This window comes from Pseudophryne corroboree, chromosome 11, assembly GCF_028390025.1.
Source record: "Pseudophryne corroboree isolate aPseCor3 chromosome 11, aPseCor3.hap2, whole genome shotgun sequence".
Classification (NCBI taxonomy): domain Eukaryota; kingdom Metazoa; phylum Chordata; class Amphibia; order Anura; family Myobatrachidae; genus Pseudophryne; species Pseudophryne corroboree.
Genome location: NC_086454.1, coordinates 318,945,620 through 318,965,539, shown reverse-complemented (window position 1 = coordinate 318,965,539; position 19,920 = coordinate 318,945,620). Strand labels below are relative to the sequence as shown.

The 19,920-nt window shown below is 48.6% G+C and overlaps 1 protein-coding gene across 4 annotated transcripts in view; it reads right to left on the bottom strand.

The window, feature by feature from the left end:
* The window catches only part of KIAA0513 (KIAA0513 ortholog), a 122,810-nt gene that overhangs the window by 33,613 nt on the left and 69,277 nt on the right, over positions 1–19,920 (bottom strand). For all 4 annotated transcript variants that reach the window (XM_063945676.1, XM_063945679.1, XM_063945677.1 and 1 more), the window contains exon 2: positions 9,215–9,759. In XM_063945676.1, coding sequence (XP_063801746.1) covers positions 9,215–9,561 — 347 coding nt within the window. In that variant the 5' untranslated portion in view covers positions 9,562–9,759. The remainder of the gene's footprint in view (positions 1–9,214; positions 9,760–19,920) is intronic.

Genomic DNA, 19,920 nt, shown 5'->3' with positions numbered 1-19,920 from the left:
GACTTTAGGAAACGGCGAGGGGGAGACGTCTCGAATTCTAATTTGTACCCCTGAGATATCACCTGAAGGATCCAGGGGTCTACTTGCGAGTGAGCCCACTGCGCGCTGAAATTCATTGAGACGGGCCCCCCACCGTGCCTGATTCTGCTTGTAAAGCCCCAGCGTATACTGAGGGCTTGGCAGAGGCGGGAGAGGGTTTCTGTTCCTGGGAACTGGCTGATTTCTGCAGCCTTTTTCCTCTCCCTCTGTCACGGGGCAGAAAAGAGGAACCTTTTGCCCGCTTGTCCACGAAAAGACTGCGCCTGATAATACGGCGTCTTCTCATGTTGAGAGGCGACCTGGGGTACAAACGTGGATTTCCCAGCTGTTGCCGTGGCCACCAGGTCTGAAAGACCGACCCCAAATAACTCCTCCCCTTAATAAGGCAATACTTCCAAATGCCGTTTGGAATACGCATCACCTGACCACTGACGTGTCCATAACCCTCTACTGGTAGAAATGGACAACGCACTTAGACTTGATGCCAGTCGGCAAATATTCCGCTGTGCATCACGCATATATAGAAATGCATCTTTTAAATGCTCTATAGGCAAAAATATACTGTCCCTATCTAGGGTATCAATATTTTCAGTCAGGGAATCCGACCACGCCAACCCAGCACTGCACATCCAGGCTGAGGCGATTGCTGGTCGCAGTATAACACCAGTATGTGTGTAAATACATTTTAGGATACCCTCCTGCTTTCTATCAGCAGGATCCTTAAGGGCGGCCATCTCAGGAGAGGGTAGAGCCCTTACAAGCGTGTGAGCGCTTTATCCACCCTAGGGGGTGTTTCCCAACGCACCCTAACCTCTGGCGGGAAAGGATATAATGCCAATAACATTTTAGAAATTATCAGTTGTTATCGGGGGAAACCCACGCATCATCACACACCTCATTTAATTTCTCAGATTCAGGAAAACTACAGGTAGTTTTTCCTCACCGAACATAATACCCCTTTTTGGTGGTACTCGTATTATCAGAAATGTGTAAAACATTTTTCATTGCCTCAATCATGTAACGTGTGGCCCTACTGGAAGTCACATTTGTCTCTTCACCGTCGACACTGGAGTCAGTATCCGTGTCGGCGTCTATATCTGCCATCTGAGGTAACGGGCGCTTTAGAGCCCCTGACGGCCTATGAGACGTCTGGACAGGCACAAGCTGAGTAGCCGGCTGTCTCATGTCAACCACTGTCTTTTATACAGAGCTGACACTGTCACGTAATTTCTTCCAACAGTTCATCCACTCAGGTGTCGACCCCCTAGGGGGTGACATCCCTATTACAGGCAATCTGCTCCGTCTCCACATCATTTTTCTCCTCATACATGTCGACACAAAAGTACCGACATACAGCACACACACAGGGAATGCTCTGATAGAGGACAGGACCCCACTAGCCCTTTGGGGAGACAGAGGGAGAGTTTGCCAGCACACACCAGAGCGCTATATACTGTATATACAGGGATAACCTTATATAAGTGTTTTTCCCCTTATAGCTGCTGTATAGTTAATACTGCGCCTAATTAGTGCCCCCCTCTCTTTTTTAACCCTTTCTGTAGTGTAGTGACTGCAGGGGAGAGCCAGGGAGCTTCCCTCCAATGGAGCTGTGAGGGAAAATGGCGCCAGTGTACTGAGGAGATAGGCTCCGCCCCCTTATCGGCAGCCTTATCTCCCGTTTTTCTATGTATTCTGGCAGGGGTTAAATGCATCCATATAGCCCAGGAGCTATATGTGATGCATTTTTTTGCCATCCAAGGTGTTTTTATTGCGTCTCAGGGCGCCCACCCCCAGCGCCCTGCACCCTCAGTGACCGGAGTGTGAAGTGTGCTGAGAGCAATGGCGCACAGCTGCAGTGCTGTGCGCTACCTTGTTGAAGACAGGACGTCTTCTACCGCCGTTTTTCCGGACCTCTTCTTGCTTCTGGCTCTGTAAGGGGGACGGCGGCGCGGCTCCGGGACCGAACACTAAGGACTGGGCCTGCGGTCGATCCCTCTGGAGCTAATGGTGTCCAGTAGCCTAAGAAGCCCAATCCGGCTGCAAGCAGGCGAGTTCGCTTCTTCTCCCCTTAGTCCCTCGCTGCAGTGAGCCTGTTGCCAGCAGGTCTCACTGAAAATAAAAAACCTAAAACTATACTTTCTTTCTAAGGGCTCAGGAGAGCCCCTAGTGTGCATCCAACCTCGGCCGGGCACGAAATCTAACTGAGGCTTGGAGGAGGGTCATAGTGGGAGGAGCCAGTGCACACCAGGTAGTCCTAAATCTTTCTAGAGTGCCCAGCCTCCTTCGGAGCCCGCTATTCCCCATGGTCCGTACGGAGTTCCCAGCATCCACTAGGACGTTAGAGAAAAAAAAAAAACACACACTCATACTTACCGCTCCTGCAGCGCTGTCCTCCGTCCGTCCGCCGGCTCGTCTCTGCTGTACTATGGGAGAGACGTCATGACTCATGACGTCTCTCCCATAGTAGCGGCGCTGGCTGCAGCGGGCGCCCACACAGCCCACGGCGCCTGCTGCAGCCGGGAAGGGGGTGATTGGACAGCGGATCCAGCACTGGATCCGCTGGGCCAATCACATCTGGGGCACTGACAGGGGCGTGCATTCATCGGGGCCCTGTAGTGGTGCCGCTTGTCCATTCATTTTCAATGGGCTTTCACAGCCCATTGCTGCGCCCCGCCCCCTGCCCGCCCCCCCGCTGCCCGGAGTTTTAGTGTTAGCAGCGGGAGGCACCTCTCCCGCTGCCTCCCACCCTCACAAGCAGCCACAGGGGGGGAATTATTAAAATAATGAAAAAAGATATTGATAACAGACTCTGTTATAAATATCTTCTTTTTATTATTTTAATCATTATGACAGGGGAGGCACTGCCTCCCCTGCCTCCCCTGACTGCACGTCCCTGACCCATCTACTGTTTGGAGAAGTCTGGCCCAAAGTGGTCTTCATGGAAGAGTTGCGGCCAAAAAGCATTACTTACGACATGGAAACAAGGCCAAACGACTCAACTATGCACGAAAACATAGGAACTGGGATGCAGAAAAATGGTAGCTGGTGCTCTGGACTGATGAGGCAAAATTTTAAATATCAGGCTGTAACAGAAGGCAGTTTGTTCGCCAAAGGGCAACAGTGAAGCATGGTGGAGGTTCCTTGCAAGTTTGGAGCTTCATTTTAGCAAATTAAGTTTGGGATTCTGTCAGGATTAATAGTGTCCTCAATGCTGAGAAATACAGAAATATAGGATTTGAGCAAGCCTACAGCCACAGAAGATATGTGGTTAGTTCTCTAAGATGTTTGGAAAAACCTCCCTGCCAAGTTCATTCAGAAACTCTGCAATCGTACCTAGAAGACATTGGTGGTCATTCCGAGTTGTTCGCTCGTTGACGATTTTCGCTATGCTGCGATTTGTTGCTAAATGCACGTGGTACGCAGCGCGCATGCGCTTAGTTATTTAACTAAAAACTTAGCATTTTTGCTGTTGTCTGTGCGGTGCTTTTCAGTCGCACTGCTGATCGATGAGTGATTGACAGGAAGTGGGCGTTTCTGGGTGGTAACTGAGCGTTTTCCGGGAGTGTGCTAAAAAACGCAGGCATGTCAGGGAAAAACGCGGGAGTGTCTGGAGAAACGGGGGAGTGGCTGGCCGAATGCAGGGCGTGTTTGTGACGTCAAACCAGGAACTAAACGGACCGAGCTGATCGCAATCTAGGAGTAGGTCTGGAGCTACTCAGAAACTGCAAGAAAATATTTAGTAGCAATTCTGCTACTCTTTCGTTCGCTATTCTGCTAAAATACACTCCCAGAGGGCGGCGGCCTAGCGTGTGCAATGCTGCTAAAAGCAGCTAGCGAGCGAACAACTCGGAATGAGGGCCATTATGCGGTTTTGAAGACAAAGGGTGGTCACACCAGATATTTGGCCTTATTCAGGTTTGTTAGCAAACCAAAAAAGTTAGCAATCGGGCAAAACCATGGCCCTCATTCCGAGTTGTTCGCTCGCAAGCTGCTTTTAGCAGCTTTGCACACGCTAAGCCGCCGCCTACTGGGAGTGAATCTTAGCTTATCAAAATTGCGAACGAAAGATTCGCAATATTGCGAAAAGACTTCTCTGTGCAGTTTCTGAGTAGCTCGAGACTTACTCTTCCAGTGCGATCAGTTCAGTGCTTGTCGTTCCTGGTTTGACGTCACAAACACACCCAGCGTTCGGCCAGACACTCCCCCGTTTCTCCAGCCACTCCCGCGTTTTTCCCAGAAACGGTAGCGTTTTTTCGCACACACCCATAAAACAGCCAGTTTCCGCCCAGAAACACCCACTTCCTGTCAATCACATTACGATCACCAGAACGAAGAAAAAACCTCGTAATGCCGTGAGTAAAATACCTAACTGCATAGCAAATTTACTTGGCGCAGTCGCACTGCGGACATTGCGCATGCGCATCAGCGACTAATCGCTCCGTTGCGAAAAAAAAATAACGAGCGAACAACTCGGAATGACCACCCATGTTGTACTGCAGGTGGGGTGGATGTAACATGTGCAGAGAAATTAAATCTAAATTGCACTGTAGAAATTAAGCAGCCAGTATTTACCATGCACAGAAACAATATAACCCACCCAAATCTAAATCTCTCTGCACATGTTACATCCCCCCCACCTGCAGTGAAATATGGTTTTGCCCAATTGCTAACTTTTTGGGTTTGCTAACAAACCCGAAAACCCCCCCATTGTTTTGGTTTAGAGTTCTCCTGTCCATTCACTTTGCACTTTGTTAATTGATAAAAAAAATCAACTATTAACGCGTCTATTGTTGAAAGCATTCTTACTTTGCTTAATTTTTCCCACCCCTACCTAAAACTTTTGCACAGTACTGTATATCTATAGGTTTGTTTTTATTCAGCTAGAATACCGTCTCAAACAAAGAAAGTCAATGTCAGGTGAAGACGAGTCTGCTTATTCCCACAGTCCCCCTTTTCCTCTCCCTTTGCAAATCAAACACCCACATAAAGATGGGAGAGAGCCATCCGAATCCCCTCCGCGTCCACAGTGCCCTAGGCAGAAGCCTTGGTTGCATAATGGATGATTACTGGAACAGATCCTACAGTGATGATTACAGGCAGATGCACAGTTTGTGCCTTGTTGTTGTCACAATTCCCGGACCCCCTGGTTGATCAATAATTCAGGATGTTACAGAACGTCCTCATATTTGTGTCTATGGCTGATTGTGGCCTGGACGACTGCAATACCATGGATTATGTGTCTGGCTGAGGATCTCTCCCCCCCGAGCTTGTTCTGCTTCGTTTGACATTATTAGTTGTGGATGAGCGGATTCAGCGCTGAGTTATAAAAACGCAGAAATGCCCCATGCACCCAGTGCAGAAGCCACTGCTGCGCCGCTCTGCTATTCTCCCTGCTGCAAATAAAAACATACATATATTCATGTATAACTATTACAGGACTGCGTTATATTAAAGGACATGCTCGGGGAAATGCCAAGTGAAAGCTGCTTTATTACACACAATTAACATTCCCATCAAATAAAAGCGTTCACCCGTGTAATAAATGTCCGTATCTTTTACAGGTGCTGCTGCTGCTCGTTTTACTAGTTCTACTGTGCTGTAATTATGTTAAACAGCACAGACACCTCTGCACTGTAGTAAGTAAGGGCTAAGACATTATCGCATCATGGAGAAGTCTTTTGTTAAATATTTAATGTAAGTCGGTGGAAATACTCCCTGTAACAAACTTTGTAACACCTGCAAAACAGACACATTAAGGGCCTGGTTCTGATGCGTAAAAGCGGACGCATCCTGTAATTATCAGCAGACGGCGCGTATGCCGTGGCATGCATGCCTGGTCGGACCTCACTGTTCCGGGAAACAGGCGTACCCTTGCCAACGCATCTAAAAGATCCGTACCGCAAGAGTGTTATCAACGTGTACCCAGATTTCCGTGCTGGTTTGAGGGGAGCATCCAGAGAAGGAACACCCATTTCCGACAAATCTTTTGCATCCAATATGGGGTTGGGGTAAGGGCCATTACTGATGATGTAGATGGTGCCACGATCATCTTGGCTTCTATGCTGCGCCTAGGCACACCATGGTTTATTAGCATAAGCCTTTCATCTATTTTTCTCAGCTGCAATACAATAAGAGAGAACAATACAGCAGGAGATTGAGGGGGTCATTCCGAGTTGATCGTAGCTGTGCTAAATTTAGCACAGCTATGACCAATCACACTGACATGCGGGGGGGACGCCCAGCACAGGGCTATCCCGCCCCGCATGTCAGTGCCGGCCCCCCCCTCCACCGCAGAAGTGCAAAGGCATCGCACAGCGGCGATGCCTTTGCACTTCAGAAGTAGCTCCTGGCCAGCGCAGCTTTAGAGTGCTGGCCGGGAGCTACTCATCGCCCCCCATTCGGTCCGGCCACGCCTGCGTTGGCTGGACCACTCCCACGAAACGGCGGCCAAACGCCGCCGTTCCGCCCCCTACCGCCCAGCGATCGCCTCTGCCTGTCAATCAGGCAGAGGCGATCGCAGCTCTGCTACGGCCTTCGGCCGTCTGGCATGCACTGGCGCACTACGGGGCCGGCGTATGCGCAGTAGGGACCCGTTTGCTCGGCTGCGACAAAAAGCAGCGAGCGAACGGGTCAGAATGACCCCCTAAGTCATTACAGCAGGGGATTAAGTCCGACTGCCGTGACTCAGTTAATTCTATTAAAGGCCAAGATAAAGATGGCTCCATCTGTATGTTGCGAATATGCAAGAACAATGGGGCAGATGTATTAACCTGGAGAAGGTATAAAAAAGTGATAAAGCAGTGATAAGCGCAAGGTGATGACGCACCAGCCAGTCAGCTCCTGTCATTTTTTAAATCTGTAATGATTGGCTGGTGCGTTATCAACTTGCGCTTATCACTGCTTTATCACTTCTCCAGGTGAATACATCTGCCCCAATGGGTGCTGTTACCATATGCATGAAGCCCGACGGATACTTATGCAGTAGCACAAGTCAGTAACTCTGCCTGCCTCAGGCACTTTGCATCAGACTTAGAATAAGGCCATAAATTAAGGGTTCTCAACTGTAGTCCTCGAGTTGTACTAACAGGTCATGTTTTTTGGATTTCTTTAAGTTATTACACAGGTGAGTTAATCAATTTTGCCAGTTCATAACTTACCCCTCTTACTTCCACAGACAGAAATCCTGAAAACATAAACTGTTAGGAAAAGTTGAGGGCTGAGGTTGAGAGCCACTGGACTAAATATTTCATTCCTAAATTAAAATAATATTTAGAAAATGACTGCATACATAAATACAGCAATAAGAAAATACTAAATTAATAAATATATCTGGCCAAGTAATGTGGGGTGGCTCATATAAGTAATAAATATTGCAGAGCTTTGATTGCCTGCTGTAGAGAGCTGGAAAGCTACCACACAATGTGATACCTCTCCCTGGCAATGAATGGGTAAATCGGCTGCCGGACTGGTCACCCAGTGTATGTACGCAGGGTAGTAGCCCCTCGCCGGTAGGGATGCACAATTTACTTGCACTGCATTGGAGTCCCTGGAGGTGCGGAGGTTTTAGTGACGGCACATGGCAGGAAGAATGCCGGCTCGGCACATTTTTTGCAGTGACAGGAGAACTTAGGGATCTGGTTTATAATGTGATGCGGTCTGGCAGGCAGCAAAAACACAGCCAGCCCCCTGAGGGAATCACTCTTTTAGGATCTGACTATTTAATCATCCGGATGCGTTACTGCACTAAACCGGAACGTGTGTCCCTAGGTCACTGGGATCTATACCATTACTTCACTGAAACACTTGCTGACCTGTATGACCAGGCGATCCAAGAAAACTGTCCGGGGACAAACAGGCACAAGTGATCCAATTCTACACCGGCTCTGTGCTACAGATGTTGCTGGCACCTTTAGTTCCACAACAGCCTCTGCCTGTGTGCCTAGCGTGGCAACACAAAAACACACGACAAGGAGTTTTTTTCTTACATCAATTCTTATTCCTTTCCACCAATGTCTCTGGTTTGAGCGATATCTGTTTTTATATATATATATATATATATATATATATATATATATATATATATATATATATATATATGTATGTACACAAGAAGGCTGGCACTCGTAGAGACTTTTAAACAAGACAAAGATGCAGTAGCTTAAGTCAACGTTTCAGGGCTGTGCCCTTTTATCAAGACCAACTGTACATACAAAATACACAGACATTTATACATTACCAGTGACACCTCATGTGCAGACAACCGCCGCTCTCCGGGAGACCCGCTGACGTCATGGGTGCGCGCCGGCGACCCGGCGTCTCCAGGGGGCGTGGTGTAAACCAGAGTCTGCGCTATGAATATGTATAATGTCAAACACTTTAATGCTTGTGTCTCATTCCCCTGGTCTCAGTCACTTATCTAGCCTCTCATATAGCTATGTCTAACACTGGCCGTTTAGCTATGTATAATGCGGAGCCCCCCATTCATTCTAGGCTGTTCCTTTTTGTCCTATTCCAGCATCCGTACACTGGTTCCCATGGTGATGGTTTACACTGCGTTTACACCACGCCCCCTGGAGACGCCGGGTCGCCGGCGCGCGCCCATGACGTCAGCGGGTCTCCCGGAGAGCGGCGGTCGTCTGCACATGAGGTGTCACTGGTAATGTATAAATGTCTGTGTATTTTGTATGTACAGTTGGTCTTGATAAAAGGGCACAGCCCTGAAACGTTGACTTAAGCTACTGCATCTTTGTCTTGTTTAAAAGTCTCTACGAGTGCCAGCCTTCTTGTGTACATATTCCTCAGCTGTGACTGACGCAGGGCACCGGAGCAAGCTGTATTTCTTGTTATTTGGGAGTGCCATTCCGTGCTGTTTACTATATATATATATATATATATATATATATATATATTCATTCATCTGCACTATGCAATCTGTGGGCCTTACAGATAAATGATTACGATGATGAAGAGGCCGGAGCCACCTTCTTTTTAGACTTTTAAATTGTGCGCTAAATCACTCTCCTTGGCCCTATTTGCATAGACAGTCCCTGGTTCTACAGAAATCAGCCAGAACACAAACTAACTTAACAGAAAATATTTATTGATGGGAATGTGTCCAACTTAAATCATATCTACTTTCCTGCACCCCCCCCCCACACCATTTTCCACTACTTACCCCCCAGTGAAGATCTTCTCAACATATTGCCTGATAAACTCTTTCTGTTCTGACATTTGCTCATCCCGGGCAGATTCTGTGCTTTGATTGGAGGAGAAGGACTCAGAGGACGATCTCTGCGAGAGGTTCCAGCGGTGGCGGTTGGGCGACGCGGTCTCATTCTCACTGTCTGCCGATTCTGTGGCATCGCTCTCAATCTCCTCCTCCCTTTCCCCATTCTCCGGAGGGTTCCCTTCCAGCAGCAGGAGCCCATCAGTATCTTGCTGGGTGGGAAATTCTGGTACCACGACCAGAGGTTCAGCATCTAGATCTATCAGGTTCCCCACTGGCACATCGGGGGTCTCCATAGCGAATGCACCCACCGACTCCCCTTTCTATGCGGAACTGGGTGACAAGAAGGACTTGGTCCAGGTTGTTGGCTGCACGATATACACCAGAGGGTAAAACGAGTTTCTGGATGATCTCTACGGACAGCGGTCAATCACAATTTCAGATGGTCACTTCTTGGCGCTGATTGCAGCCACATCTCAGACAAACTGGGGCAACTGAAAGAAAGAGACAACACTGTAGTCACATATATTGTAAACTTTAATCTTAAACCTATTGTAGTTGTATTGTCCGTTATTAATTTCACTTAATATATTTTGCCCCATTTGCTATGCCACCAATATCCACTCTATTCTTCAGAAACATAACTGTACTTGTATAATAAAGCTGGAATATAATATGAGTTTGCAATGTTGAATTACAACTGATGCAGCAATAGCTATCCGCCAGCAATCCTGAATTTTATGAAAGCAGGTTTTAGGACTACATTACAGTCCATATTAATTCTGAAAGAGATTTCTCCAACTTTATGTCCAAGATGCCCCCAACAGCCACTCTACAGCGACCTCCCCTTTATTAGTATTTAGGGATTGGCTGCCTTAAATAACAGTCATCTAGGACAGCCTATTGCAATATAGTAAACAAAAAAGGTGAAGCTGACAACTACCGAGATCATCTCACGCAGGCCAAATCTGTGGTCACCCTAACCTAAACAAAGCCTGTGATTGGTTGAGAGTGGTGGCTGGTGGTCACTATCAGGGCTGCCATTAGAAATTGTGGGGCCCAGGACTGACAGGGCCTCTCCTCCACCCACCAAAAAAAAAAAAGAAAGATTCTACCGCACTGCTCCACCCCTATGTGATGTCATACATTAAATTGTGACGTTACATATAGGTGGATCGTTGTGGACCTACAGTAATGGTTCACAGAGAGCTGATGCACATATAAGGCTTGTTTTAAGAAGTCCTCTCTGCACATTAGCCTGCTGTTAGTTTACAGACTGGTACAGGTACTGGCGGTAGGAGCCAGGGGTGGGCCCCCTCTCTTTAAGGGCCAGGGACACCAGTCCCCACAGTCCCCCCCACCCTGATGGCTGCCCTGGTCACTATAACAGCAGCCACAGACTCACCAGAGGGAGCTTCAGTAAGACGCCGGAGGTGAGCAACTTTCTGCTTCATGTACATGAAAACCAAATTTAAATGGAACCCACAAATGTCTAGCTACGCCCCTGACTGAGGCACACTGTGACAGCCATTTAATGGACTGAGCCAGATAACACAAGTTTATGAAACATTAGAAACAGTAGTATGAGGTCTGAGCCTCAGTGGTGTCACTAGTTCCTTGCTGTGATGTCACTAATTCCTAGTGAATTGATAGGTTTCTCCTTGCCTTCCTCTACCATACGCTGAGCATAAGGCAGCTTGTGTCACTTATATTTGTTATGCTTTGTAGTTATTGGCATTGAATCCTTCATGGACTCATTTGCTTAATATGAAGACACAGCAATACAAAACTCCAGAATCCTTCCCAGAACCTCCGCCCACGCAGACAGATTACATCGCTGTTACTGTGTGCACGTCAGAGGCCTCGGCGTCTGTCTGGCTCCCCATTACCAGAACGGATGAGCTACAGAGCCCAGGGATGGTCTCTTTATTAGCACACGCTGACAGAGACGCAGGGTGCTGCAATTATCCATCTTGAACCTGACCATCTCCAATGTTTTCACTACTTAGGCAAGCTGTATATTTGCTCTGTTGAGGTGTATTTTTAAGGCTTTGACAATGATCTGGGGCCATGGGTTCGGTTCTAGCCGTGGCCCAAATTGTGTGGAGTTTGTATGTGCTTGTGTGGATTCCCTTGCGACGCTGCAGTTTCCTCCCACGCTCCAAAACACATACAGATAGGTTTACTGGCTTCTGGGGAAAAAAATGGACCTTAGAAAATGAGCAAATACTGTGGTGTGTATCTCTGCAGTGCATCCTGCAAACACCCCCCCACAAGCCCATGTATCCCCACAGTTGCACAACCTCGTTGTCAGTATCAGGAAGATTCTTGGCGCTTCATATGCTCAAATCTGCCTTTCCCAATTACTGTCTATTGTGCAAACGAGCCCCGGAAGCAGAGAGAGAGAGAGAGAGAAAGCGGGAATCAGTGCCCCTTCTCCCCTCGTGCTACGACTGACAGTCTCCGAACAGCACAGAGAGAGATATCTGAAGAAATTGGTTAGTGGATAGGACAGGAGTGACGGCTGATGAGAGGAACAGGGCTGACTTGCTTCATTAACCTAACACTGGCTTCAGTACATCATATATCCATCTCCAAGCGAGACATGTGCCTGTATAGGATGTCTCCCTGTAGGGGCATCTGCTGACCCCTGTTCCGCCAGAAATCTCTACAGCGATATTCAGTGCTATATGGAGGCGTCATTCCTTCCTGCAAACATTGGCAGGGGAGGAAGTAGCCATTTTGAATCTCCCATTGAGGTAAACTGAAGCATCAGAGAGGCCTCTGGGAGCTATTTTAAAACAACGCGAGACGGATGGATCTAGCAGGCTTTGGCCCTGTGCATGCTGGGAGTGGGCCACATTCTGGACCTGACGCAAAATACCAATGTTCTCAATCAGGCCCAGTGTGCACGTCTACAGGTGGATTCCGTGTCATACTCATCTCAGGCACATCACCACTTGCCGCTGAAAGGGGCATAACGGGGTGGTAATGGGGTGTTCACACCTAGGCAAAGTTTACAGAGGCAGTGCAGACAGTACCGCGGCCTGTGCAGCTTTGTGCCTACGCAGAGATGCGCAAGTATTCTGATGGATCTCATACACCATGTATAGCGCTGGTGCAAGTGTGCGCTCCATAATGATGTCAGAACCAAGGGTAGGGAAGTTGCACAGAGGCGTGCAGCTCCGCATATGGGAGAAGATCCACATTCAGTTCCCTGCACGCAATGTCAGTGTAATTGCAGCACTCGTAACCTAATAAAACAATACTTGCTGAATGGTATCTAGTACAGGGGAATGAGAGTGTATCTTCAGGGCAGGCATTCCCAACCTCGCTCCTCAAGGCACACTGACAGTGCAGGTTTTAGTGATATCCATGCTTAAGCACAGGTGACTTAATTAGTACCTCAATTATTTTGATTTAATCATCTGTGCTAAAGCCTGGATATCACTAATACCTGCACTGTAATGGGCCCTACACACTGGGTGAGAATACCGAACGATATGAACGATCTCATTCATTGATGAACGAGATACCGTTCATATCTTTCAGTGTGGAGGCACCAGCGACGAACGATGCGCGGCCCAGCGCTTGTTCATCGCTGGTGCCCCGTCGCTTGTGCATGCAGGCCAATATGGACGATCTCGTCCATATTTGCCTGCACTGCTATGGAGCCGGGTGACGGGGGACTGAAAAAGAAACTTCACTCCGCCCGTCACTGCCCCCCCCCCCCCCCCCGCCGCTGGGTCGCCCGTCGGACGTATCCGCCGTCGGGCAGCTCGGCGGTGGATCGCAAAGTGTGTAGGGCCCATTAGTGTGCCTTGAAGACTGAGGTTGGGAATGCCTGCTTAATGGCACTCCGCTGAACAGAAAGAGACAATGGCACTCCGCTGAACAGAAAGAGACAATGGCATTCCGCTGAACAGAAAGAGACAATGGCACTCCGCTGAACAGAAAGAGACAATGGCACTCCGCTGAACAGAAAGAGACAATGGCACTCCGCTGAACAGAAAGAGACAATGGCACTCCGCTGAACAGAAAGAGACAATGGCACTCCGCTGAACAGAAAGAGACAATGGCACTCCGCTGAACAGAAAGAGACAATGGCATTCCGCTGAACAGAAAGAGACAATGGCACTCCGCTGAACAGAAAGAGACAATGGCACTCCGCTGAACAGAAAGAGACAATGGCACTCCGCTGAACAGAAAGAGACAATGGCACTCCGCTGAACAGAAAGAGACAATGGCACTCCGCTGAACAGAAGTTATGTATGAAGGGGGTCATTCCGAGTTATTCGCTCGTTGCCGATTTTCGCTATAATGCGATTAGTCGCTTACTGCGCATGCGCTTAGTTATTTTACTAAAAACTTAGCTGTTTTGCTGTGGCTTCTGCGGCGCTTTTCAGTCGCACTGGTGTTCGGTAAATGATTGACAGGAAAGGGGCGTTTCTGGGCGGCAACTCATCGTTTTCCCGGCGTTGGCTAAAAAAACGCAGGCGTGTCAGGGAAAAACGCGGGAGTGTCTGGAGAAACGGGGGAGTGGCTGGCCGAACGCAGGGCGTGTTTGTGACGTCAAACCAGGAATGAAACGGCCTGAACTGATCGCAGTGTAGGAGTAAGTCTCGAGCTACTCAGAGACTGCTAAGAATTTTCTATTCGCAATTCTGCTAATCTTTCGTTCGCAATTCTGCTAAGCTAAGATACACTCCCAGAGGGCGGCGGCCTAGCGTGTGCAATGCTGCTAAAATCAGCTAGCGAGCGAACAACTTGGAATGACCCCCGAAGCCCAAGGAGTCTGGCACACAGACAGCAGTGGGGAAAAGGTGGGAAAAGTAGGGTATGTAGTAGGCACACTGGCATCTAGTTTTTTTGTAACAATATGGAAAAGGAAATTAGTTTTGCAGTGCAAAGTTTTTGGGGTAATGAGATAACAAGGTGGAACAAAGAGTTCCTTAAGCCATATCCATTCAGCAAAAGGATTTTATTTTTACACCAGATCCAATCTTGAAGTCTTATCCTGTATTTTTAATGTGACCGTTGTGCAGCCCTCCAAACTGCACTTCAGCTGAGATATCCTACATACAGTACAAACACACACACACACACACACACACACACACACACACACACACACCTTCCGTCTGTGCGGGAGGGCCAAACTGGAGCAGAGACCAGACGTTTTGCACTGCGTGTCAAAGGGCGCTTCGTAAATAACCGGCTATGTAAGCGGAACTTGCATTGCAACAAAAATCTCATTACACAGACACACAATCCCTCCCAGTACGTCAGGACACATTTGCGAGTCACAATAACATCATGGATGAATTTGAAATCTAAAGGTAAAAATAAGATTTTACTCACCGGTAAATCTATTTCTCGTAGTCCGTAGTGGATGCTGGGAACTCCGTAAGGACCATGGGGAATAGCGGCTCCGCAGGAGACTGGGCACAACTAAAGAAAGCTTTAGGTCACCTGGTGTGCACTGGCTCCTCCCACTATGACCCTCCTCCAAGCCTCAGTTAGGACACTGTGCCCGGACGAGCTGACATAATAAGGAAGGATATTGAATCCCGGGTAAGACCCATACCAGCCACACCAATCACACCGTATAACTCGTGATACTATACCCAGTTAACAGTATGAATATAACTGAGCCTCTCAACAGATGGCTCAACAATAACCCTTTAGTTAGGCAATAACTATATACAAGTATTGCAGACAATCCGCACTTGGGATGGGCGCCCAGCATCCACTACGGACTACGAGAAATAGATTTACCGGTGAGTAAAATCTTATTTTCTCTGACGTCCTAGTGGATGCTGGGAACTCCTTAAGGACCATGGGGATTATACCAAAGCTCCCAAACGGGCGGGAGAGTGCGGATGACTCTGCAGCACCGAATGAGAGAACTCCAGGTCCTCCTCAGCCAGGGTATCAATTTTGTAGAATTTAGCAAACGAGTTTGCCCCTGACCAAGTTGCAGCTCGGCAAAGTTGGAAAGCCGAGACCCCTCGGGCAGCTGCCCAAGATGAGCCCCCTTCCTTGTGGAATGGGCTTTTACAGATTTTGGCTGCGGTAGTTCAGCCGCAGAATGCGCCAGCTGAATTGTGCTACAAATCCAGCGAGCAATAGTCTGCTTAGAAGCAGGAGCACCCAGTTTGTTGGGTGCATACAGGATAAACAGCGAGTCAGTTCTCCTGACTCTAGCCGTCCTGGAAACATAATTTTTCAAGGCCCTGACTACGTCCAGTAACTTGGAATCCTCCAAGTCCCTAGTAGCCGCAGGCACTACAATAGGTTGGTTCAAGTGAAAAGCTGATACCACCTTAGGGAGAAAACTGGGGACGAGTCCTCAATTCTGCCCTATCCATATGGAAAATCAGATAAGGACTTTTATATGACAAAGCCGCCAATTCTGATACACGCCTGGCCGAAGCCAAGGCCAATAACATGACCACTTTCCGCGTGAGATATTTTAGATCCACGGTTTTTAGTGGCTCACACCAATGTGATTTTAAGAAACTCAACACCACGTTGAGAACCCAAGGTGCCACTGGAGGCACAACCGGGGGCTGAATATGCAGCACTCCTTTTACAATGTCTGAACTTCAGGTACTGAAGCTAGTTCTTTCTGGAAGAAAATCGACAGAGCCGAGATCTGTATCTTAATGGAGCCTAATTTTAGGCCCATAGACACTCCTGCTTGTAGGAAATGCAGAAATCGACCTAGTTGAAATTCCTCTGTTGGGGCCTTTTTTGGCCTCACACCAAGCAACATATTTCCGCCATATGCGGTGATAATGTTTTGCAGTTACATCTTTCCTGGCTTGAATCAGCGTAGGAATGACTTCCTCCGGAATGCCCTTTTCCTTTAGGATCCGGCGTTCAACCGCCATGCCGTCAAAACGTAGCCGCGGTAAGTCTTGGAACAGACAGGGGCCCCTGCTACCGCAGGTCCTGTCTGAGCGGCAGAGGCCATGAGTCCTCTGATATAATTTCTTGAAGTTCTGGGTACCAAGCTCTTCTTGGCCAATCCGGAACCACGAGTATCGTTCTTACTCCTCGCCTTCCTATTATTCTCAGTACCTTTTGTATGAGAGGCAGAGGGGGGAACACATAAACCGACTGGTACACCCACGGTGTTACCAGAGCGTCCACAGCTATCACCTGAGGGTCCCTTGACCTGGCGCAATATCTTTTATAGCTTTTTGTTGAGGCGGGACGCCATCATGTCCACCTGTGGCCTTTCCCAATGGTGTACAATCCTTTGGAAGACTTCTGGATGAAATCCCCACTCTCCCGGGTGGAGGTCGTGTCTGCTGAGAAGATCTGCTTCCCAGTCGTCCACTCCGGGAATGAACACTGCTGACAGTGCTAACACATGATTTTCCGCCCATCGGAGAATCCTTGTGGCTTCTGCCATCGCCATCCTGCTTCTTGTGCCGCCCCGTTGGTTTACATGGGCGACTGCCGTGATGTTGTCTGATTGGATCAGTACCGGCTGGTTTTGAAGCAGAGGCCTTGCCTGACTCAGGGCATTGTAAATGGCCCTCAGTTCCAGAATATTTATGTGTAGGGAAGTCACCTGACTTGACCAAAGTCCCTGGAAGTTTCTTCCCTGTGTGACTGCCCCCCAGCCTCAAAGGCTGGCATCCATGGTCACTAGGACCTAGTCCTGTATGCCGAACCTGCGGCCCTCTTGAAGATGGGCACTCTGCAGCCACCACAGTAGAGATACCCTGGTCCTTGAAGACAGGGTTATCAGCCGATGCATCTGAAGATGTGATCCGGACCACTTGTCCAACAGGTCCCACTGAAAAGTTCTTGCATGGAACCTGCCGAATGGGATTGCTTCGTAGGAAGCTACCATTTTTCCAAGGACTCGCGTGCAATGATGCACCGATACCTGTTTTGGCTTCAGGAGGTCTCTGACTAGAGATGACAGCTCCTTGGCTTTCTCCTCCGGGAGAAACACTTATTTCTGTTCTGTGTCCAGAACCATCCCCAGGAACAGTAGACGTGTCGTAGGAACCAGCTGTGACTTTGGACTGTTTAGAATCCAACCGTGCTGTTGTAGCACTTTCCAAAATAGTGCTACCCCGACTAGCAACTGCTCCTTGGACCTTGCCCTTATAAGGAGATTGTCCAAGTACGGGATAATTAAAACTCCCTTTTTTCGAAGGAGTATCATCATTTCGGCCATTACCTTGGTAAACACCCTCGGTGCCATGTACAGTCCAAACGGCAGTGTCTGGACTTGGTAATGGTAATCCTGTACCACAAATCTGAGGTGCTCCTGGCGAGGATGGTAAATGGGGACATGCAGGTAAGCATCCTTGATGTCCCGGGATCCCATGTAATCCCCCTCGTCCAGGCTTGCAATAACCGCCCTGAGCGATTCCATCTTGAACTTGAATTTTTTTTATGTATCTGTTCAAGGATTTTAATATAAAATGGGTCACACCGAACCATGCGGTTTCGGTACCCCAAACCGTGCGGAATAGTAACTCCGTCCTTGTTGAAGTAGGGGCACCTTGAGTATTACCTGCTGGGAATACAGCTTATTAATTGCCTCTAGCGCAGCCTCCCTGCCTGAGGGAGTTGTCAGCAAGGCATATTTGAGAAAACGGCGGGGGGGAGACATCTCGAAATCCAGCTTGTACCCCTGAAATATTACTTGAATGAAACAGGGATCCACCTGTGAGCGAGCCCACTGATCGCTGAAATTTTTGAGACGGCCCCCCACCGTACCTGGCTACACCTGTGGAGCCCCCGCGTCATGCGGTGGACTCAGAGGAAGCGGGGGAAGAATTTTGATTCTGGGAACAGGCTGACTGGTGCAGCTTTTTCCCTCTTCCCATGTCTCTGTACAGAAAGGAAGCGCCTTTGACCCGCTTGCTTTTCTGAAGCCGAAAGGACTGTACCTGATAATACAGTGCTTTCTTAGTCTGTGAGGAAACCTGAGGTAAAAATATTTCTTCCCAGCTGTTGCTGTGGATACGAGGTCCCAGAGACCATCCCCAAATAATTCCTCACCCTTATAAGGCAGAATCTCTATGCGCCTTTTAAAGTCAGCATCACCTGTCCAGTGACAGGTCTCTAATACCCTCCTGACAGAATGGACATTACATTCATTTTGGATGCCAGGCGGCAAAATATCCCTCTGTGCATCCCTCATATATAAGACGACGTCTTTAATATGTTCTCATGTTTGACAGGGTCACCGACCACGCTGCAGCAGCACGATCTGCAGGTCTCAGTCTAGTACCTGAGTGTGTAAATACAGACTTCAGGATAGCCTCCTGCTTTTTATCAACAGGTACCTTCAAAGTGGCCGTTCCTAAAACGGCAGTGCCACCTTTTTTGACAACCGTGTGAGCGCCTTATCCACCCTAGGGGATATCTCCCAGCGTAACTTATCCTCTGGCGGGAAAGGGTACGCCATCAGTAACTTTTTAGAAATTACCAGTTTCTTATCGGGGGGAAACCACGCTTTTCACACACTTCATTCATTCATCTGATGGGGGAACAAAACACTGCCTGCTTTTTCTCCCCAACATAAAAACCCATTTTTAGAGGGTTAATGTCAGAATTGTGTAACACACTTTTTTATTGCCGGGATCAAGTCACGGATGTTCCTAGTGGATTGTGTATATGTGTCAACCTTGTCGACACTGGAGTCAGACTCCGTGTCGACATCTGTGTCTGCCATCTGAGTGAGCGGGCGTTTTTGAGCCCCTGATGGCCTTTGAGATGCCTGGGCAGGCGCGGACTGAGAAGCCGGCTGTCCCACAGCTGTTACGTCATCCACCCTTTTATGTAAGGAGTTGACACTGTCGGTTAATACCTTTCACCTAAGCATCCACTCTGGTGTCGGCCCCACAGGGGGCGACATCACATTTATCGGCATCTGCTCCGTCACCATATAAGCCTCCTCATTAAACATGTCGACACAGCCGTACCGACACACCGCACACACACAGGGAATGCTCTGACTGAGGACAGGACCCCACAAAGCCCTTTGGGGAGACAGAGAGAGAGAGTATGCCAGCACACACCAGAGCGCTATATAATGTGGGGATTAACACTATAACTGAGTGAAATTTCTCCAATATTGCGCCTAAATTTAGTGCCCCCCCTCTTTTTTTAACCCTTTGAGCCTGAAAACTACAGGGGAGAGCCTGGGGAGCTTTCTTCCAGCTGCACTGTGAAGAGAAAATGGCGCCAGTGTGTCTGAGGGAGATAGCTCCGCCCCTTTTTCGCGGACTTTTCTCCCGCTTTTTTCTGGATTCTGGCAGGGGTATTTACCACATATATAGCCTCTGGGGCTATATATTGTGGTATTTTTGCCAGCCAAGGTGTTTTTATTGCTGCTCAGGGCGCCCCCCCCAAGCGCCCTGCACCCTCAGTGACCGGAGTGTGAAGTGTGTATGAGGAGCAATGGCGCACAGCTGCAGTGCTGTGCGCTACCTTGGTGAAGACTGATGTCTTCTGCCGCCGATTTTCCGGACCTCTTCTTGCTTCTGGCTCTGTAAGGGGGACGGCGGCGCGGCTCTGGGACCGAACACCAAGGCTGGGCCTGCGGTCGATCCCTCTGGAGCTAATGGTGTCCAGTAGCCTAAGAAGCCCAAGCTGGCTGCAAGCAGGCAGGTTCG